Source organism: Eptesicus fuscus, chromosome 15, assembly GCF_027574615.1.
Source record: "Eptesicus fuscus isolate TK198812 chromosome 15, DD_ASM_mEF_20220401, whole genome shotgun sequence".
Classification (NCBI taxonomy): Eukaryota; Metazoa; Chordata; class Mammalia; order Chiroptera; family Vespertilionidae; genus Eptesicus; species Eptesicus fuscus.
This window is the reverse complement of record NC_072487.1, coordinates 19960036-19983402: the sequence shown is the minus strand read 5'-3', so window position 1 is coordinate 19983402 and position 23367 is coordinate 19960036. Positions and strand designations below refer to the sequence as shown.

General features: G+C 42.7%; 1 protein-coding gene across 1 annotated transcript in view; it reads left to right on the top strand.

Moving 5' to 3' along the window:
* Positions 1-606: 606 nt before the first annotated feature.
* The window catches only part of ADAMTSL1 (ADAMTS like 1), an 882329-nt gene continuing 859568 nt past the window's right edge, over positions 607-23367 (top strand). The window contains exon 1 of the mRNA XM_028150731.2: positions 607-855. Within this exon, the coding sequence (XP_028006532.2) occupies positions 769-855 (87 nt within the window). The 5' untranslated portion in view covers positions 607-768. The remainder of the gene's footprint in view (positions 856-23367) is intronic.

Sequence of the window (23367 nt, the reverse complement as noted above, 5' to 3'; positions counted from 1 at the left end):
CTAAACTCAGGTTGCAAAACAAATTAACTCCCAGGGAGAATCTGTCCGTGTCCCCAGGGGACGGGTCCCCAGGGACAGGCTAGCACAGGGTAACGTCCAGTTCTGCCCCGCTGTCCCGCCAGTTTCTTGATCATCGACCCTCTCCGCACACGCACCAACTCTCCCCCCGTCCTCGGAGACCCTTCCGTGGCTCCCAGGGCTCCGAGTTCCAGGCAAAACGCACTGGGAAGGGCCCTGCGGACTCGTCCCCGAGAAAGCGCCGAGAGTCCTGAAGCGCTTTCCCTTCTCATCCAGCATCCGCGCAGGGCGGGCAGGATGGCATTCCACACGCGAGCAAGAGGTGTAGCGCCGGACCCTCCCTTTAAAAAGAACAAATAAATAGAAGCCAGCAGGTAGCCCCGCTCCCCCGAAACGCGCTCCGCGGTCGCTGCCCCGGCGGCTGGGTGTCTGCGCTCCCCGCCTTCACTGGGCTGACCCAGGAGGGGAGGAGCAGGAGCCGGAGCGGGTGCTGGGGGTGGGGTGGGGTGGGGGTTGGAGCGCGAACCATCCCGAGCCAAGACAAGCAGCACATTCACAAATAAGGCCCCCACCCCCAGCGCACGCGCTCCCATTTAAAGCAGCCGGGCTCCGCGGACGCGGCGGTCCAGCGCAGCCCTGCCCCGCAGACGCACGCCGGGAGGCCAGCCTCCGCAGCCCGCAAGGGAAGCGGCTCCAGCTTCCGAGAAGGGGTCTCGCCTGGCACTGCCCCCTCTGCCCCGCGGGGGCACCATGGCACGCCTGGCTGCGCCCTGGCACTCGGCGCTCTCGGTCCGCATCCTCGGCGGCACCTGGTGGCTGCTGTTTGTCGCCGGACAGGTAGGGCGGTCTGCGCGTTTGGCGTTCCTCCCTCTCCTGGCATTTTTTTTTTTTTTTCCCAGTCTGCGCTCCGGCGGCGAGCGCTCTCTCTCCAGCGAGGAGGGTCTGTCCTGAGACTGCGCTGCTGCCCGAGCTGGGACAGGTGGCGCGGGTTTGGGGCTAAGGCGGCCCCTCGCGGCGAGCTCGGGGCTGGCGGGGTCAGATCCGCGCCGAGCCTCAGCCCAGCCTCCTGGGGCCCTTTCCCGACTTCCCGCCCGCGAGCGCGGGTCCTGCCTCCAGCTGGGCAGAGTCGGGGCGAGGAGGCGGCGCCTGAGCCTGGGGTGCGGCCTTCTCCCAGGGAGCCCGAGACCCTGCACCCCTTTGGGACGATCCTTCGCGGAGCCCCTTCTCTCCTTCGTGGCGGAGGCTCAGGCCGCATTGGGAGGCTCGGGCGCTGGGACACTCCTTCCGTCCTTTCCTTGACCGGTGAGCTTATGACATCGTCACGCAGGGGCCCCCCGCGCCCCTGGGTCGCCGCAGAGCGGGGTAAGAGGTGCGGACGCCAGACCAGGTGGGCTCCCTGGTGCCTCTGATTCTGGCGGGTGCACGAGGGCGCGTCCTCACCACGCCCCCTAAGTTGTCTCCGGAGCCAGGAGGGGTGTAGGATCTGGGGAGTTCTCCTGAGTGGGTGGCTCGGGCCCGGGCCCGGAGGCGGCACTGAAGGGCCCTGGTTGAGTGTCTCATTCACAGTCAGCTTGGCCAGGTTCATTCCTGAAGGACCCTGGAGGGAGCTGCTTAGGCAAGGGCCGGTGTTAGTCAAACCCGCGATGCGTGCAGTGTCTTTGGCATTCAGGCTTCCAGAGTCAGGTAACTTTTGATTAAACCTCACGATGTAGGCAGTTTGTACACAATGTAGCCTCCATAAATTTGCTCTTCACAGTATTACTTGGGTAATTCTGGGAAAATGCCCAAATGCTCTTGGCCGGAATTATCGCCAGATAGCCTCCCTTTCCTCTGTTTTGCTTATGGAGACTTGTCCAAATCGGGGGATTTCCTTCTCTCGCTTTTACTTAACGTTAGAAGCTTGTTTCTGGATCTTGATTTTAATGGTCACTTTGATTGGAGTGGTGCACTCTCTGAGGATGAGCAAGGGCCAAGAATGATGGCTAAGAACCGCCCAGGGCAGGCTGGCCAGCAAGAGCTTCCCTACCAAGGGATAGAAATTTTCAACAGGGAACACCTGCTTAGGCTGGGGTGGAAGAAAAGCATTGCAAAAACGTGCCTTAATTATCAGCAAGCTGTATTCCCAACATGCTTTGCTCCATGGCTGCACAATGAGGATTGCCGGTGGGAACTCTTGGAACTCCCTGGCTGGGGCCACACCCCAGCTAGATTGCATCAGAACCCTTGGGGGCATGGGGTGAGGCTTGGGTATCAGAATTTACAAAGCTCCAGGTGATTTCATGGTGCAGCTGGGTTGAAAACCACTGTGCAAAAATCTGTTCTTATAGAATCATGATCCCAAAAGGAAACTCACAGGAGAGCAGTGAAGAGGGCCTAAGGGACAGACTCCAGAGAGCATCTTTAACTCAGAGCTTCCAATCCTGGCTCTGTCTCTCACTAGCTGTGTCATTGTGGTCAAGACCCTTAACTCCATTTCCTCACCTAGGCAGGTTGACATCTAACCCAAATCAAGACAGAATGCCTTGCCTTGTTTCCAGATATCCACAGGGGTAGAAATTCTTACCCCTGAAATTTTGGTAAAGTATCTGAGAATATTTGATTCCAGCAAAAAATGCATAATGAGTTTCTTAGACTTATGTGTTTTTGTATGTGTGTGTTTTTTGGTCTGTTTTGTTGGTGTTTTTTTTTTTTTTAATACTTGCCCACTCTGCCTTTTCAGACCTATTTCAAGTCACTTGGTGCTTTCTGGATGTTCAGGATTTTCTTGCCATTACACACCTGTTCCTCCTTGCTTTGCTTGTCAGCCAATTATCTTCTGGAAGAAGATGATGAAAGCAGATTTGAGCTCGTGCGTGCGTGTATGTGTGTGCGCGCGTGTGCACGAGCCTACGTTGGAAGTGGTTTATTGTTTAACTCAAAATGACTTTTTCTAGTTCCACTTGGCAGGGCTGCTGTCCACATGTGAGGAGCCTGACTAAACTTGTCAGGGAAGGGATAGGAAAGAGTTTGAAGTGGTAGATGGTCCTGTCTCCTATTAGAATGCAATACTTTACAGTGAACTTACTCAGGTGTTGCTCAGAAGCAGCTGACCTTGCACCACTTCCTAATGTCCTCACTTAGTTTATTTTAAAACCACATGGGCATTATGTCTAATCAGTGATTACAAAGACCAGAAATTTGAGGGTACATAATATCAAGAAATCATTCTATCACCAATAGCCAATACCAAATAGTTTGAAATTGTTTGGAACTTATACATTCCTTAAACAGTTTTGAAATCAACACTCATCCATGAAGGCATGACTACCAGAATTATCAGACCATATAAATATATTAGAGGCCCAGTGCACCAGTTCGTGCATGGGTGGGGTCCCTCTGCCTGGTTGGCAATGGGGGCCACGGGAGGTTGGCTGTGGGAGTGCACTGACCACCAGGAGGCAGCTCCTGTGTTGAGCATCAGCCCCCTGGTGGTCAGTGCACGTCATAGCAACCTGTTGTTCAGTCACTTGGGCTTTTATATACATAGATGAGCCAGAATAAAAGGAGGACCTATGTTCAAGAGCTTCTGGCTCCCTAAACTGAATTACACCTGAGTTTTCTTCTCCAAAAGTCCAAAGAATGATTTAAATGCAAATGAAAATTATTTAGAAATCCTACCATTTTTCCTTTCTTTTCACGGAACTTCTGCTTTTGTGCTGGCTGAATACCCTCCTAACTTGCAAGATTATTTTCTTTCCTTGTGAAACTTGAAGGTAGCTCATTACTTAGGTTCGCAATGAAACTGATTATTTTACTGATACCACCTTCAGTTCATCAGCTGAACCCAAATTCATCCCATTTGCCCAAATTGCGCCCAGGTAAGGAAGTAGAGTATTGGGGTTTTAACCACTAGGAGTTATCACCTACTTAATGATTCCTACTACCTACTATAGCAGTCCCTGTAAAAATAAACAAGGTTGTGGCTAGATCAACACAAATCTGTTATTGCTTAAAAAAATCACTTAATGGCAATTCATGTTTTTTTGGTGACATATCAGTGATAGCTCATTCAAACACTAAGGTTGAATATTTTTACTTACTATGTGTTATAATTGCATTCTTGTTAGGAATTCAGTAGGAAGTAAATAGTTCCAGGATGGCTGGACAGAATTTGTGCCTTTATGGGCACCTGATTTTCAGCTAAAAATTTTGAAGAAAAGGAGACTTGTTTCTTTTGTTATTCCTTTTGTATGTCCTTGATCTTGTTTTATTTTTAGTTTTAACATGATAATAATTTTGCATGGTTAAAAAAATTATAAAGGTTTATAAGGAAACAGCAACTTCTTGCCCCAGTCTTTTGTTGTTGTTGTAGTTGTGGTTTTATGTTATTTTGAGGTATAATTTACTCATAGTAAACCACACATCTTTAAAGTATACACTTTGATAAGTTCTGACATATGTGTACACACAACATCATCATTGCAGTTTCCTCATTACCATTTGCAATCCCTCCCTGCCCTTCCTGGCACCAAATGTCACCAGGCAAACAGTGATGTACTTTCTGTCACAAAAAAATTAATGTATCTTCTAGAATTTTGTGTAAATGGACTCATACAGTAGGTACCCCCTTTTTTTTAAAAAAAAATATATATATATTTTTATTGATTTCAGAGAAGGAAGGGACAGGGCGAGAGAGATAGAAACATCCATGATGAGAGAGAATCATGGATTGGCTGCCTCCTGCATGCCCTCTACTGGCGATTGAGCCTGCAATCTGGGCATGTGCCCTTGACCAGAATCGAACCTGGGACCCTTCAGTCCACAGGCTGACATACTATCTATTGAGCCAAACCAGCTAGGGAGGTACCCCCATTTTTTAAATGTTTTTTTTTCTTTCATGCAGCATAATTATTTTGAATTATCCATGCTGTAGCATGTATCAGTTCATTCCTTTTTATTCCTGAGCATTACATTGTATGGATACACTATGGATTGTTGTCCACCAGCATTCCCCTGTTGGTACACACTGTGTTTCCAGTTTTTTGGCAATTACAAATCAAATTGCTATGAAGATTTGTATACAAATCTATATGGACGTGTCGTTTCATTTGTTTTGTTTTAGGTAAATACCTAGGAATGGAATGGCTGAATCATTGGTGTATTTTTAACTTTTTAAAGAAACTGTCAGTTTTCAGAAGGTTGTATCATTTTATTTTATTTTTTATTAAATTGATTGGGATAACATTGTTCAGTAACTATATATAAAAAACTCAGGTGTACAACTTTATAATATGACATCTGTATACTCTATTGTATGCTCACCAGCTGAAGCATAGTCTCCTTCCATCACCATGTATTAAAACCCCTGTATCCTCTTCATACTCCCCCCACACACACACTTTTCTCTAGTAACCACCATTTTGTTTGTGTCTATAAGTTTTTAAAATTGTTTTGTTTGTCCATTTGTTGCTTCCTGTTCTATATCCCACATATGAGTGAAATCTTATGGTTCTTGTTCTTTTTTCTTCTGATTTTTTTAACTTAGCATAATACTCTCAAGATCACGTTGTCACAAATGGCACTATTTCATCTTTTTTTATGGCTGAGTAATATTCCATTGTATATACCAGTATATGTACCACATCTTCTTTAATCATCCATCCAAGGGCACTTGGGTTGTTTCCATGTCTTTGCTATTGTGAAAAATGCTGCAACAAACACGGGGTCGCTACATCTTTACCAATAGTGTATCCCAAATTTTCAGGTAGATACCCAAAAGAGAGATTTCTGGGACCTATGGTAGCTCTAGTTTACAATTTTTAAGGAACCTCTACATAATGTTTTTCATAGTGGCTGCACCAAATTTACATTTCTGCCAGCAGTCCGCCAGGGCTCCCTTTTCTCCACATCCTCTCCAACACTAGTTATTCCCTGTCGTGTTGATAATAGTTACTCTAACAGGTGAAAGGCGGCCCAGTTTACATTCTTGCTGGCAGTGGATGAGATTTCCAGTTCTTCTGCATCCTTGCCAACACCTGGTGAGGTCAGTCTTTTATTTAGCTATGCCAATAGGCATGCTAGTAGCTTGTTCTGGGTGTTAATTTGAAATTCCCTAATGATGAATTATGTGGAGCATTTTTTTTTTCATGGATTTATGTAGAATCTATATATATTCTTTGGCAAAGTTTTCTATTAAAATATTTTATCCATTTCTTATTGAGTTATTTGTTTTCTTATTATTGAGTTCCTGAGAATTCTTTATATATTCTGGCTATAAGTTCTTATTAGAGGTATCATTTACAAATATTTTCTCCCAATATGTGGTTTGTCTTTTCATTTTCTTGACAGTGTTTTGGATGAGCAGCAATTTTTAATTTTGATAAAGTTGAGTTTGCTTCATTGTTTGTGTGTGTGTTTGTTTTGTAGATTATGCGTTTGCTCTTGTTTTAAAGAAATATTTGTCTAACCTAGATCATAGAAATTTTCTCTTTTATAATTTTATATGTTATATTTAGTCTATGTTTTATTTTCAGTTAATTTTTGTATGTGGTGCTTGATATGGAACAAAGTTCATTTTTTGGCCTATGGGTATTCAATTGTTCTAGCACATTTTTTGAAAAAACTGTGCTTTCTCCATTGAATTGCCTTTGTACCTTTGTTGAAAATCAGTTGCCATACCTGTATCGGTCTATTTTTGGATTCTCTGTTCTATTCCAGTTAACTATATGTCTATTGCTATGCCAGTACCACACTATCATTAACACTATAGCTGTACAGTAAGTCTTGAACTCAAGAAGTGTGATTCTTCCTATTTATTCTGTTGTTTGAAGGACATTGATTTGGCTATCCCTTATGAGTTTTAGAATCAGTTTGACAATTAAAAAAAGATGTGTGCAGGAATTCAATTGGGAGTGTTTTAATCTATAGATTTATTTTGAGAGAATTAGCCTCTTAATGTTGTTTCATAATTCCTGAACATTATGTAAGTCTCTGCTTAGGTCTTTTTAAATTTCTCTAAACAATAGTTGGTAGTTTTCAGTGTACAGGTCTTACATATTTTGTCAGAGCCTATGCTAAGAATTTCATATTTTTGATGCTCTTTTAAAATGGCACTATTTTTAAAATTTTGTTTCTGATCCTTGTTAGTATTTTTAAAAAATTGATTTTTGTATGTTTGTATTTTCTTCAACCTTACTAAACTCACATATTAGTTGCAGTAGCTTTTTGTTATATCCCACCAGTTTTCTACACATATAATCATGTCATATGCAAATAAAGACAGTTCTTTACCAATCAGGATGCTTTTTATTTATTTTCCTTGTTTAATAACACTGGCTAGCACCTACAGTACAAGATTGAATAGAAGTGGTGTGAACAGATATTCTTGCCTTGTTCCTGATCTTAGGAAAATATAATTTGATGTTTCACCATTATGTATGATGTTAGGGGTAGGTTTTCTGTAGATGCCCTTGAGGATGTTCTTTTTATATTTTTATTTGCTGAGAGTTGTTATCAAATATGGATGTTGGCTTTTGTCAGATGCTTTCTCTAGATCTAATTATCATATGGTTTTTCATTTTAGTTTGTTAATGTGGTGAATTACATTGATTGACTTTCAAATGTTAAACTCACCTTGCATTCCTGGGATAAACTCCATTTGGTGATAATATATTATTCCTTTTTTTTTTTTACATTGTTGTATTCAATTTGGTAAGTTTTGATTAGAATTTTTACATCTTTGTGAAGGCTATTGGTTGTATTATTTTTTTTTTGTTGCAATATCTTTGTCTGGCTTTAGTATCAGAGTAATGCTGGTCTCACAGAATTAGTTGTGAAATATTCCTTCTTTTTCAATTTTCATTTACAATCACTTGTAAATGATTTCTTCATTAAATGTTTGGTAGAATTCATCCGTGAAGCCATCCAGACTTTGAATTGGCTTCATGTGAAGATTTTAACTACAAGTTTAAATTCTTGAATAAATATAGAGTTATTCAAGTTATCTATTTTGTTTTGAGTTAGCTTTGGTAGTTTGTGCCTTTCATGAATTTGTCTGTCATTTAAGTTGTTGAATTTATTATCATAAATTAGTTCATAATGCTTCCTTATTTTTTCATTATATAAAACATATAATATCACCTCTATCATTCCTGGTTTTGATTGTTTATTCATTCTTTTTCCTGATCAATCTTCTGAGAGGTTTATCAATTGTATAGATCTTCTCAAAGAAGAAGCTTTTAGTTTCATGGGTTTTTCTCTATTGATTTGTTTTCTATTTTATTATTTTCCTCATCTTTATTTACTTTTTCCTACTACTTTATGTTTTATTTGGTCTTATTTTTCTAGTTCATTATGCTGAGGTCATTGAGACATTTAATGTTTTCAAATATAGGTGTCTAATGACATAAATTTTTCCTCAGTACTGTTTTAGTGGCATACCAAAATGTGTTTTCATTTTTTTAGTTAAAAAAACTTATTTCCCTCCGACTTCCTCTTTTACCCCTGTATTTTGAAGTGAGTTGTTTAGTTTCTAAAAATCTGGAGATTTTCCAGATGTCTTTGTGTTATTCTTTTCCTAATATAATTCCAGTTTGGTCAGAGAACTCATTTTATATAACTTGAATCCTTTTAAATTAATGAAATTTGCTTTACATCCCAGAATATGGTATGATAAATGTTCTATGTATATTTAAAAAGAATTAAATTTTCTATGAATTTGTGTCTTCTAAATTTTTCTGATTAGTTTGTTATTGGGTGGAGTATTGTATAAATGTCAATTAAGACAAGTTGGTTGAGGGTATTATTAAAATATTCTGTATCTTTACAGATTTTTGTATACTTACTGTATCAGTTATTGAGATTGATAAATGCAATATCCATTTATCATTGTGGATTTGTCTATTGTTCCTTGAAATTTTTGCTTTATTTATTTTGACTGTAATTGGGTGCGTAAACATTTCGAATTATGTTTTTGGTGAATTGGCCCTTTTGTCATTATTAGATGACCTTCTCTATCATCTGTGCTCTAAAACCAACTTTGTCTTTGACTATATTAATATTAGATAATGTTTTTGAGATTTTTCTTGTTAGTTACTAGTACTTCCATAGGTCTTTTTCTTTTGAACTGAGGTAACATTGGTTTATAACATGATACAAGTTTAAGGTATACAACATTATAGTTCAACATCTGAATACACTACAGTGTGCTTACACCAAAGCTGTAGTTTCCATCCACTATCACACAATTGACCCCCTTTACTCATTTCACCCTCTTTTATAGTCCTTATAGTATACCTTTAATGTGACTTATCATTTGCCATTAGACTTCAATTATGATATGATTCCCTAATTCTCTTTCATATCCTACTTTGGCAAACTTTCATGATCTTCTACCACATTTTAAAGACTCAGTGGTCAGTATTAATATATTGTAATGGCTACAGTGTGCCAGGTGAAGTATTATTATTCCATTTTTTTCCAGCATATTTTCTTTTTAAAACACACAAAAACTCATAGACTCAGCCCTGGCCAGTTTGGTTCAGTGGATAGAGAGCATCAGCCTGCGGAGTGAAGGGTCCCAGATTCGACTCTGGTCAGAGGCACCCACCTCGGTTGCAGACTCGATCCCCAGCCCTAGTTGGGGATGTGCGGGAGGTAAACATGGATGTGTCTCTCTGACATCTATGTTTCTCTCTCTCCCTCTCCCTTCCACTCTCTCTAAAAATCAAAGGAAAATATCCTGGGGTGAGGATTAACAAACAAACAAACAAAACCTCATAGACTCAGACATCGTATTGTTATTACTAGAAGGAAAGGGGAGTGAGGGGAAGAAATAAAGGGTAAAGTGGGTTAAATATATGGTGATGAAGGAGACGACTTTGGGTGGTGGGCACACGATGCAATATACAGATGGTGTATTATAGAATTGTACATTTGAATCCTATATAATTACATTAACCAATGTCACCCCAATACCTTTAATTAAAAAAATAAACAGCTTTATTGAAATGTAATACATATATCATACAATTTGCCCATTTAAAGAGCACAATTCAGTGGTTTATTATATTCTCAGATATGTACACCCATCACCACAGTCAATTTTAGAAATTTTTGTTATTCCAAAATGAAACATTTACTCTTTAGCTACTACACTCCTATTCTCTACCCACCCCTGCCCCAAGCAATCACTAATCTACTTTCTTTATACATTTTAATACCCTGGATTTTCATAGGAATGGAATCATAGAATATGTGAACTTTAGGGAATGGTTTCTTTCACTTAGCATGTTTTCACAGTTCATCCAAATTGTAGCTTATATTTGTACTTTATTCTCTTTATGGCTGAAAAATATGTCATTGTATGGACATGCCACATTTTGTTTATCCATTTGTCTATGGATGGACATTTGGATTGTTTTCACTCTGGGCTGTTATGAGTAATGCTGCTAATGAACATTCATGTGCAAGTTTTTGTGTGAATGTATGTTTTCATTTCTCTTGGGTAAATATCTTAGGCTTTGTATGCTCTAGTACTGTATCTGTTGCAACTACTCAACTCTGTTTTTAGAGCACAAAGCAGCAATAGGCAGTATGTAAATGATTGAACTTGGTGGTGTTTCAGTAAACTATTTACAAAAATAAGGGTTGGGCCAGATTTTGGCCCCCTGGCCATAGTTTGCTGACCTCTGAACTGAAGTTTCATGATGTTGTGCCTTGGTGTGGGTAATTTCAATACAGCGTGGTAAGTTCTTTATGTACTTGCAATAGATCTATGTCCTTTAGTTCAGGGAATATTTATTTTCATATGTCCGATACTTTCCTTGCCAGCATTTTATGTGTTTGCTTTTTGTGAAACTTGTCAGTCAGTTATTATGCCTCCCGAATTGACCATCTATCTTTTAAAATCTTGTTTTTATCATTATAGTTTGTTGCACTTTCTAAAATATTTTCTCAGTTTTACTTTTCAAGGGTTATTTAGATAGATTTTCAACCACTATTCCTAGTTGTAGGCAAAGGGTCACTACCCTCCCCCGCTTTTGCAACAACAGGTGCCTCCAGGTCTGAAGCCTTTCTGAACTTCACGGGCCAGATGGTCTTGCTTCTCACCATTGTCTCCTCTGCAGGCACAGCTGTCAGTCAGTTACACATCCTCCACCAGTTTTCCAAATTCAAAAAACTTGGTGGCTTCTTTTCCCTGCTGCTGTCTCTGTTCCAGTTCTCTTGTCATCTTTATTTACTCACTGTTATCTTAACAGACTTTTGGGGTGTTCAATCTGCCACATTTAACTGGAAGTTAGCACTGTTTATTCTTTCATTATTTCTATTTTTCTGTCCTGATTCATCTCCAAATCTCATTAGCGCTCCTTCTGGTTATTATGCACACTTTCCAGCTAGTCATACTTTTTGTTTCCCAGAGTAAATATAAACATTGGTCAGATTTACAGAAAAGACACTAAACTTGAGGTTTGGAGACCTTGGTTCTAGTTCTGGATTTACTGACCTCAGCAACTAAGAGAGTCATATGTTCTTCAGGGAAGGGAATCGATGTTTACTGACTGCTAGTCACCAAACATGGAACGTACTTCCTCCATCCCCAGTTTTGTGTTCTAGTTTAAAGTCTTTCAGTAACTGCTTTCTATTCCCTGCTTCAGTAAATACAGTCTAGCCTATTTGCTCACAAATGCAGCACAGAAACATTGTTTTACAAATTTTGAAGTTAATATTCGGAAACAGTTTTATGAGAGAACATGGAGTCAACATGATGTAAAGATCTGGCTGTAAAATATCATATGTGGAATTAACATTTATTCTCTATGGTGTGATTGAGGTTTAGGCATTTTTTATTTTGTGGTAGAGAATGAAGATGAGGTGAAATGAAGGAGGAAATACTTTTGAATAGTTAGTCATTCCATATCAGTTTTAATATTTTAATTTGCACTAGGATGACCTCTAAGTAGAGAATGATGCATTTAGGGGAGGGCTGGAGTGGGTGGTGCGGGAGCCATGTATTTCTGTTCAGCTCTGTTCATGACTGTGGGATTCTATAGCTGGGAGGAACCTTAGAGAGTTTTTAGTCTTATGCTTCACAAACTTCATTTTATGTAGGGATTGGTTTGGCCCTATCACACAATTCCAAAGGTCACCAAAGATAGAACTGTCCAACCAAAAGCTGAGAAGCTTTCAAATGGCCCCACTCTTAGGGATTCAGACTCAACAGGGAAGTGATGGGTTCTAGGGATACCCTTTCCCCTCATCCACGTATCCAAGAGGATTCAGGCACAGCTGGACCAAAGGCCACATTTTGGGAAACACTGATCTGATCTGTCTTATTTATGGACGTGAGAAATAACATCTTAGGAAGCTGAGTGACACGTCCCAGTTTGTCAGTGGGAGAGGTGGGAGTGGACCACGCGTCTCATAACTCCGCTCAGTGATTTTTCCCTCCAGAGCATACACTGTTATTTTAGTGTCTAGTTACATCATGAACTAAAGATATGAACCACCAGTTAAAGTGTCTTTATTTGTAGTAACCTCAGTTTTTTAATAAATGGTTTTCAGATGTTTGGGAATAGCTTTAGCTCTCAGTCACAGTGCCTGCAGCAGAGGAATGATGGGAGGAAAAAGGAAAGGAAAACCCTCAGCCCGTCCCTTCCCGCCCTTCCCATAACCTGCTGGAAACTGGCTTCTGTGGATTTTCCTCTCGAGTCATCATGCCCCCGGAAGATTAACAGATACTTATTTAGAACCCTGTCCAAGGCATCCGGGAACTTGACACTTGGTGAAAGCGAGAGTACGTGCTGCTGAACACCTCCTCGCCTCAAGCGTGATGTAGCAACGGTTGCTACGCTCTTGGAGGAAAGGAAGGAGATGTTTCGTGCGCCTGTTTTTTAGGATGTTCTCCCCATCCCTGTCACAATCCAGCCAAACCAAAGACACGCTCTCCTGTGAGTCATGCACAGGGTACGATGTAGTGCTGCACGTGGGGAGGAAAGACGTTTTCTTTACTGAGAATAGTCATTGTTCAACCGTGTACATCGAATGAAGAGCGGTCATTGTGAATGTCCTTTCAGAAGTCAGTTGCCGAGACATACAGGTTCTGGACTATTAAAGAGTATTTATTGACGTAAGCTGAAATTCAAATCCTCATATTGTAATGTTCCTTTTAAAACTGTACTAGTCAGGAAAGGCTAGGTGATACTGTGGTAACAAATAGCCCCCCAACTGGACTGGCTTAAAAAAGGTGTATTTCCCCGTCAGGCCACACATTCTGTGCGGCTTGTCAGGAGGGCTGGGCTCACTGTGTGTACTCGGGAGTCCGTGTTGACAGCAGCTCCGTCTCCAGCGTGTGCTTCCGTGGCTGCAGGCAGGGGGAGGAGAAGGCCGCTCTGCCTCCCCGGGCTGCTAAGGGCTTCCCCTCACAGTGGCAGGTGTCAGATCTGCTCACATTTCATTGGCTCAATCCAATTCAAGAGGGTTGAAAGTGTACTGATATCACAAACCCAGGGTTGTTATTTGATGGCTATAGTTTCAGTCTTGCAAAATGAAAAGCATTCTGGAGACTGGTTGCATAACAATGTGAATGCATCTTAACCATTTTACGGTACACTTAAAATGGTTAAGATGGTAAATTTTGCTTTAGTTTAAACCTCATTAGCTTTTCCAAACCTCCCGGCTTCCAAGATGTGGCTTAGATGTTTAATTTTTCTGACTCTGTTGTTTATATGTGAATAGAGGTTCTCTGACATTACTGTAAAACCACTTAACATTATCTTTGACTTACCATTTAAATTAAAAAAAATTATAATTGGCAAAATACACACAAACTTTACCATCTTAACCATTTTAAGTGTACCGTAAAATGGTTAAGATGCATTCACATTGCTATGCAACCAATCTCCAGAATGCTTTTCATTTTGCAAGACTGAAACTATAGCCATCAAATAACAACTCTCCATTCCCCTCACCCCTGGCAACCACCATTCTACTTTCTGTCTCTATGAATTTGACTCTTCTAGGTACCTCATTTAAGTGGGATCATTCAGTATTTGTCCTTTTGTGCCTGGCTTATTTCTCTTTGCATAGTGTCCACAAGGTTCATCTATGTGGGAGCATGTATCAGAATTTCCCTCCTGTTAAAGGCTGATTAATACCCTTATTTGCCACATTTTGTTCATCCATTCATCCATCCATGGACACTTGGGATGCTTCCACCCTCTGGTCATTGTGAATGATGCTACTGTGAACAGTGGTGTTCCATTTTATGTCGGCTTCTTTTTCTGTATAAAAGAGAAGCGGCACCTTCTTCTCCATACGTCTAATTTACTGTTTGAGAGGCCCAGGAAACAGTTAATTTAAACAATGGGCTAACAGGGTCCCTTTGGAAATCTTCTGCAAATGGTTACAAAAGCTGAGCAATATACCACTCACCTCCTGTGCATGTAACTAAACCAACAGAGCCCATGGACTCTTGTGTTTGGTCTTGTATGTAACCTGCAAATCTTGACATTTTCCAAGATAGGAGACAATATGTGGCTAGCACATTATAAATTATTTTCTTCCTTTTCATACATCTGACTCAAATACTGTGTGAAGGGAGGTCAAATATGAAACAATATGTAAAATGGAGGCATGCAAATTAATTGCATGCATAGCACAGATGCGTGGAGGGGCAGGGTGGAATTTTGGGAACAGTGTTGAAAGGAAAGGAAGTAGACCAGGATCCAAACACTGCTTGCTACTTGCTAATTGCATGATTTTGGACAAATTAGTTACATAGCCTTTCTGAGTTTCATTTCCTTCCCCCCTCCCAACCTCTGGAATGAAGAGCTTGGATTACATGCTCTTAGTGGGTTAATACCACTTAATCATAACTTCTAAAATGAATAGGAGTTTCCAACCTTTTTCTAAGTTTTTTTTCAACACAGAAAAATATTAATAGTTCTCTCTGATGGATTTTTTAGAAATGAAATCAGAGTGTGGCAGCTCCCTTTCTTAACACTTTCAGTGGCTTTCTGTTGCCTTTAGACTAGTATTTCTGAACCTTTTTTTTTCATTATCACCCCCCACCCCCTTCTCCTTCTAGACATTTTCCTCTAAGCCAACTCTACCTACATGAGATTTTAACACCATAAACTGTTTACCGGTGCTGTGGCCCATTGAAGGGCCTCAAACCATTGTCATTATTTAAGTTCTCCTCTTTCCGTTGAACCAATTTTTCATTACCTTGGGGCCATGATTGCCCCCATTGAGAATGATGCTTTCCAGGGGTGGGGAACCTTTTTTCTGCCAAGGGCCATTTGGATATTTATAACATCATTCGCAGGGTATACAAAATTAGCCTGTTATATTTGGTCTAACGTTTAATTAACTCACCCCTAATGCCTTGGCTGGGCCACACCAAGTGATTTCGAGGGCCTTATACGGCCCCCCGGGCCAGATGTTCCCCACCCCTGCTTTAGACTAAGATTGAACCTTTACTGGTCTTCAAGGCCGGGCATGACCCATCGCCTGTTTGCTCTCTCCATTCCCCTCCAAGTCCCTTGCTCACCACTGTCTATCCAGTCCACTGGCCTCCTTTTGGTCCCTCAAGGGCATCAAGTTTGTTCCTACTTCAGGGTCTTGTACAAGTTGTTCTTTTTGCTGGAGGGCACTTTCTGTATTTTTAATTCGTTTATGTTCATCCATCTGCTCTGTAGCTTAACTATCACTTCCCCAGAAGAACCAGTCCCCCGGCTCACCCTGCCCAGTCTATATTAGATCTCTTCTGCTGTTCGCTCACAATGCCCGCTCTCCTTCAAGCACTGGTAATTTGTAATGATACACTTATTTGTATTTTTATTATATGTCTGCCATCCCCAATATATTGTAAGCTTGAGGCCAGAGGCTGACTTATTTGCCTCTGTACATGTCACATCTAGCTCAGTGCCTGGAATTGTTGGGGAAAAAAGAGTGAACGAGGTGTTTTTGAGAACATAGGCAGCGACAAAACTTCTCTGAATGTGGTTTTGCTTTTCAATGAATATGTGCACTCATGTTAAGTGTTCTTAACAAAATAGAAGTAAAAGAAAATAAATTTATATATTGCTGATCACAGTAGCACCTGCGTTAGGTAAGGAAACACTAGCTGCCAAAGCAGTGCGATCCTGAAATATCCGTGTTTTGACAAAATAGTTTGTTTCATGGTCACATGAAAGTCCAATTGCCAGCACTGAAGTGCGGGTAGAGGCTCTGCTCCAAGCGGGCATTCAGCGACTGGGCAGGGGAAGAGCATGCTGTCTTTAGTGCGTGGCTTCCAAGGTCACCCTGGTGCGGTGTCTGGAGGCCGGGGGGGGAGGGGGGGGAGAGAATGTTGGCCATTGCATGGGAGGTTTCCTTGGGGGTGGGATGCATTACTTCTGCCCACATCCATTTTCTGAATTCCTGACCAGACTCACATCTCCAGCAGGGTCCCAGTTTCCCTGATCCCATCACAAGAACTCAGTCACAGGGCCACCCATCCTAGCCGGGGAGCTGGGAGGACAGCTGTGAACTCAGGAGGTAAGCTGGCTTCCTCCATAATATACTCGGAAAGCCACACACACGTGCAGATTGATGTGCAGGTGTATGTGGATTTACAAGTCACTTGCAGTAGCTTTCGGGCCCTTGTGGAGTCCAAGACCCAGAGAATGGGAGCCACTAAAGGTAGGCATGTGTGAGTTTTATTTTAGGAGAGGTTTTAGTCTAGCTCCGTGGTCGGCAAACTGCGGCTCACGAGCCACATGTGGCTCTTTGGCCCCTTGAGTGTGGCTCTTCCACAAAATACCACGGCCTGCGTGAGTCTATTTTGAAGAAGTGGCGTTAGAAGAATTTTAAGTTTACAAAATTTGGCTCTCAAAAGAAATTTCAATCGTTGTACTGTTGATATTTGGCTCTGTTGACTAATGAGTTTGCCGACCACTGGTCTAGTTCATCCCTTTCAATATTAAAAGGAGAGAGAAGGGGGACTGAAGTGGGGTTGGGGGGAATGGGCTGTGCATCAGAAATGCACTATATTTATCTAACGGAACACACCACTCATTGCCACTAAACAACTAATCTTCCCCGGCTCTTCTTGTGCAGCGGTGTTCAGAGTGCGGATTAGCATCTTGTCACCTGAAGGTTAGCCCGTTGGGGTTTGCTTGGGCTGCTGGCAGCATTGTCATTAATAAAATGGAGTCTTTTTTTAACCAGTGAACTGTTTTCAGTTCCCAAATCACCTGATAAGCCTTATTCTTTTGATGAACTACAAATAAAAACTAGTCCTCCATCCCATGGGGCTGCTAATCAAATAGTGTCTGTTTAAAGATAAAAAAAAAGGCCTATTGTATGTCTGGCTTATGAGAACATAAGGCAGTTGTAATGAACTACGAAATCATGATACTGTGCTTTTATCTGGGCCAGAGCTTACCTGGCCATCCTCCTGGTCTGCCATTCTTCCCCCTGCCATGGGACGGGAGTGGAAATCTGAGCCCGGGCATTTCTTTTCTGCGCAGCTTGTGAGCCTTCTCGACTCCTCTCCTTCGCAGAGAGAGGAACCTTCTGAGCGGGGCTTGTCAGGTGGGCTGCTGCGCTACGTCTGTTTCATTGCCTTGAGGAGCTTCTGAGACTTGCCCCTTCCTTTCCGCTTCTGTCGTCCACCTCACTCTGTCACCTAGTGATCCCTTTGGAAAAGCGGAGGGAAGAAAACGGGGTTTGGTGACCAACGGTAACCTCGTTGTCCATTTTAAATTCTAACATTTCAAAAAGTTAATTGGCAAATTGGATGTTTTGCTTTTCCCTTTGCCGAGGGTACCATTTCAGGCCAGTGCTGGCCTGCGTTCTGTGCCTCTGATGAAGCGGAAAAGTGTTGGGTTGACATTATCTGAAAATTGTGGCCGTTGTGAACGTAACCTCCAAGCAGGCGGGTGAGGTCGCACTGGCACCCTTTTCGGTGCCACAGTAGGATTAGTAAGAGGTTTAGGCTAGTTCCAGCCACGGCCAGAGCTGCAAGGGATCTCCCTCTGCAAGGGTCTGCGGCGTGGCAAATTCCAGAGTGGTGCTTCTGCGAGTTATGGAACATGGTTCTTATTTTGAGCAAGTCGGCAATGTAGAAGCTGGGTAGAAGCGGCTCTGCGGGATCCCGGCTACAGCAGGAGCATCGGGGTTACGTTTCATTGGATTGCTCCTCTGAAGAGCTTTTAGGTGTCCCTGTATTTGGCAGCCTGCCGTTTCCTGCTGGATTTTGTTCTAGGTCTTCCCCCAAGTAGAAGATGGCTGTTCAGAGGAATGCTTATTGAGTGGGAATGTGGGAGCCTGTCAGCCAAGCATGAGCTCAAGTACTTCCCTTTCCTTGCAGCTGCAGTCGATTATGTTTTTAGCTGCCACTGTTAATGAGTCAAGAGCAGCATCTGTGGAGAGCGGGGTTGGCACTTCCAGGGCGGTCTGCCACTTTGCCATCAGTTGCTGCAAAGCGGGTCAGCGTGTAGAGCCCGTAGAGCGGAATGTTGGGTGGGTGGTTCTTTGAGACTCTTTTTGAGGGAAAATGGGAAATGATGGAATTTGACACTGAATGTCTTGCCAGTTACAGTTTATATCACTTATGCTTTTTGTGTTCTTGTTGCTTTTGTTTTAATCAGAAGGTCGTCTGGCGGTAAACAGGTTTGGTTGAAGGTGCAAGTAGAGTTCTCTCTGAATTTTAAAGGCTCCTCCTACAGTCATTCATTTTTCGGGGGTGACTTCTGAAGCTGAGACTTTGGAACAGATGACAGGAAGTCCTTCTACTCAATTTCTTTCATTCATTTTGTAAATCTTTTCTCTGTGTTCGGTGGGAATAAACGTATTCCCTTTAGTGCAGGCTAGCCCAGGAGACGTTTTCCTTTTAAATACAGTGATCTAAGCAATCAGGTTATTACTACAGATCACTCTCCATGTTGTATTACACACACACACACACACACACACACACACACACGTAACATGCACGCTCTTTGGAATTTCTTCAGGAATCCATGGTCTGGATCACTCCTTTTGCATTCTAACCTGATATATGATCTTCCCCCCTACATTTTAGGACGCATTTCTTCAAGTGGTTTGACTTTATTTTCTGGGTTTGATTGATCATTTCTTTCAGATCAATTAAACTAGAGCGCTAACCCCATCAAGGAAAGGACCAACCCCTCTGCATCTTGGGTGCTCCCCGAAGCTCAGCGTAGCGCTGCGCATGGTAGACACTCCTTGGGTTACGTGGCGCGCCTCTCCTTCGGCTGCGTCATCAAGTGCCACAAGCCAGCTGGTAACTGAAAAAGAGAGACAGTCATTCTCGCTCATCTTTAGAGGCCAGGAACCAAGGCGTCAGCAGGAGCATGCTCCCTCCAGGGGCCCTGGGAAGGATCTGTCCTTTGCCTCTGCTAGCTTCTGCTGGCCGCCAGCATTCCTTGGTGTCCTTGGCTCCAGTCTCTGCCTCTGTCTTCATATGACCTTCTCTGGGTGTCAGAGCTCTCTATGCCTCCCTTGTGGTGGCCTTTAGGACTCACCTGGACAACCCAGGATAATCTCCTCGTCTCAAAACCCTTAATTTAATCACACCTGCAAAGACCCTTTTTCCAGCTACTGGCCCTGGCACATCTTTGGGAGCCGTGATCAAGCCTACTGTGCCCGTGGTTTCTGCATATCCTGTGGCCAGTCACTGGATCTTCATCTAGAGCACAAAACTGCAGGGGTATTTGCTTCTGTTTTATTTTTGGTGGCTGTTTACTTCAAGTCACTTCTGTTTTAATGCCCTCCTGTTTTTATTCTTTTGTCTTTAGGATATCAGGTTATTTGCAGAGCAAATGGCTTTCACTGCAGTGAGAATGGCTTTGGTCTTGGCAGCCTGTCATTCATCTTGAGTTTCACATGCTGTTTGGCACTGAGGACAAAGCAATATAGCTGAAACGAATGAAAAGCTGGGGATGGTGTCCACAGCAGGGCTATTGTGCATATATAAGGTAGAGGACATCACAAGTCTTGTCATTAACAATATGTGTAATTTCCCCATAATCTCAATTTGGAGCATTTTATTCTCTAAGACTCACTCCTATTTTTTTTAAATATATAATTCACTTCCTTTTGAATACCCAACTCCATAATTCTTCAACTCTACTGGGACCTACAAGCCCCACCTCTTCACTTACCTCACTCACCTTCTTTCGCTCCGTGGCCCCTTAAATGCCTTGGCCAACCATTATCCACTCCCTCAAGTTCTTCCTTCCCCTGTCTTTGGTGCCCTCACTTGGCTAGACCTTAACCAGAGTTAATCCCACCTCGCCAACTGACTGCAATCGCTCTAAGTTCATGATCAGTGTCCTTAGATGAGCCATTATATGGCTCAGCAATCATACTACATTCTCCTAGTGCATGCACTCTCTCTCCAAGGAATGTTTTCTTCCTATTTCTGATCAAAACTCCCATTCACAACTTCCTACTTGAGAAAATAAAAGCTATCAGATAGCTGCACCTACTTCACATACTTGACTCTCTCCAGTTAAGATGAGTAAACCATCCACTTCCCCAATGAAGGCCAATCTTTCCAGTTGGTATCCCAGATCTCATCCCCAGTTGCCTTTTCAAGGATACTGCTGTAGTATTCCTACCTCCTTTTTTTGTGTCCTCTTCCTCCCTTCCTTCCCTACCTTGCATACTGAACTTTTGCCATCAGCCCACAAACATACTCTTATCTCTGCTGTCATAAAAGCTTTCCCTTGATATCACTGCCCCTTCATTTACCACTCCAGCTTCCAACTCTCTTATCCATTGAAACTCTTTGAAAGAGTTTCCTATATTTGCTGTAATTACTCTTGAATACAGTACAGTCAAGCTTTCACACCATTGCTCCTCTGACACCATTTTTATCAGGGCCATCAGTAACCTTCATAATACCAGATCCAATGGGCAGTTTTCAGTCCTCATTTGACTTGACTTGTCACTTAGCACAAATGGCCATTCCCTCTTTCTGTAACATTTTCTGTCGCTTGGCCTCCAGAATACCACTCCTTTCCTCCTGCATTGCAGGGGGCTCTTCTGTCTCCCCTGCTCCTCAAGGATTAGTTCTTGGACTCGGGTTTTCTCCACACTCAGTCCTTGGTAATCTCACTCAGTATCATGTTTTAAGTACTAATTAGACTCTGATGTCAGATTTGTATCTATAGCTTAGAACTTTCCTAAACTCTTAAGTTCACATATTTACCTCTTCACTAGCATTCCTACATGAATATTTAATAGGCATCTCAATCAAAACATGCAAAACTGACTTCTTGATCCCCCCCAAACCAAACAAAAACAAACCATGCTGATTCTCCTGTAGTTATCCCCCGTCTCATAGAAAGGCAACACTTCCTCCCTTTGCTCAGGCCAAAAGCATTGGGGTTGTTCTTGATTCCTTTATTTCTGTCACACCTTATATCTAATTCACTAGCAATGCTCTGAGCTCCTCCATCTATAGGTGCAGAAGCAAGTCACTTCTTATATCTTCAATGTCACCATCTTGGTTCAAATGACCTTCCCCTTGTCTGGATTACTGGAAAAGTGCTATTGGTTTCAGCTTCTGCTATTATCTACCTTACTCTCTGCTCAGTACAGCATCCTGGTGATCCTGTTAACCTAGGTCAGGTCATGGTACTCCTCTACTTAATGACCTTCCATGCTCTCATCATTTACTCCTTTTCATCTCAGAGTAAAAGCTACAGCTTCAAAATGGCTTACACTGCCCTGTAACTCTTCCACCTCGCCGATCCTCTCCCCTCCGGTCCCCCCTTACTGTGCTCCAGCCACATCAGCTTTCATGCTGTTTCTTAAACATGCCTGGCATGCCCCACCTCAAGGTTTTGTATTTAGTATTTAGTTCTTTACAAAATCACAACAAAATAAAAATGATGTCTTTATTTATGCTCATTTCCACTCCTCCAATTTGGGGACAGATATGCATGTGGAAGTGGTTTTTCTAAGCATAATTTCCTTGCTGTTTGCTGAATAAAATCTAGTTTTGTGAGAAATGCCTAATAAAAGCCTAATATGCTAACTGTCCAATCATCTGGTCGGCCATTCAACCAATCAAAGCGTAATATGCTAATGATATGCTAAGGCCGCTCAACCGCTTGCTATGATGTGCACTGACCAGCAGGGGGCAGATGGTCGACCAGTCGCTATGACGTGCACTGACCACCATGGAGCAGACACTCCGACAGGTAGATTAGCTTGCTGCTGGAGTCTGGCTGATCGGGACTGAGCAAGACGGGCTGGACATGCCCTGGACCTTCCACCAGTCCCTCCCTGGCTGGCCAACCCCCCGCGTCCCTCCCCGACCCTGATCGTGCACCAGTGGGGTCCCTCAGCCTGCCCTGCACCCTCTGGCAATCTGGGACCCCTCAGGCAATGTCAGAGAGCTGGTTTCGGCCTGATCCTGGCCAGGACCCCACTGGTGCACGAGTTCATGCACCGAGCCTCTAGTTTACATATAAAGAACCTTGAGCTTTATGTTATTTTACAGACTTGTTATCTCTATTGCAATTCTACAAATTAGTTGAAGTCCTCATTGCCTTATGCATTCTTTAAACCACTGTGACTCATTTTTATGATTATTTTATCTCTGATTAATGTAGTTCACTCACATTGCACCATAGACTTAGAGGACTGAAGGTACCCCTAACATAAGTAGACATTCACAGATGACAGAGGCCATGGCTATGACAAGTCTTCTCTCATCCAGGGCCTATGAGGGAAGGAACACAGGCTGGGTGCTGGCTCAACCACATGACTGGCGGTGCGACCTCCGGCAAACCTCATCTGCTCTGTGGCCTTTGTTTCCATCTGAAAAGGGAAGGATGTGGAGCCAGTTACTCTCTGAGGTCCTTTTTAGCCCTAGCAATGTGGGAATGTAGACAGGGGCAGCACTCAGGCCATAAATACCTGCTAGATTGTATCGAGGTCTTTCCCTTTTCTTACATGTTATTTTTTGCCAGCTTTCAAGTTAAAATTTTCCACCAAACAGCTCTACCAAAGGCAGAGGACTCACAGAAAGTACCACCCCTGCTGACTGCCAAATATCTCCCCAGCTTAGCCACTGCCTGCATGGATGGACTTTTGCTAGAAGTTGGCCAGCATTAGTCCCCTTCCACAAATAAACTTTAAAGTACTCCCTTGAAGAGTGAGGAGCTGCCAGTGGTACTGGCAGTGAGATTTATAATTATGTTTTGATGCTTTCCATGTGACTGTTGGTCTGAGGGCTTGCGTTTGGTTGGGTGGTACTGACAGATTTCCCATGGACATGCTAGACACCTGCTGGCCGTTCGGGAAGCAGAGTGGTAGGTAGTGCCTTGTTCCTCAGGCCCTCCGCGA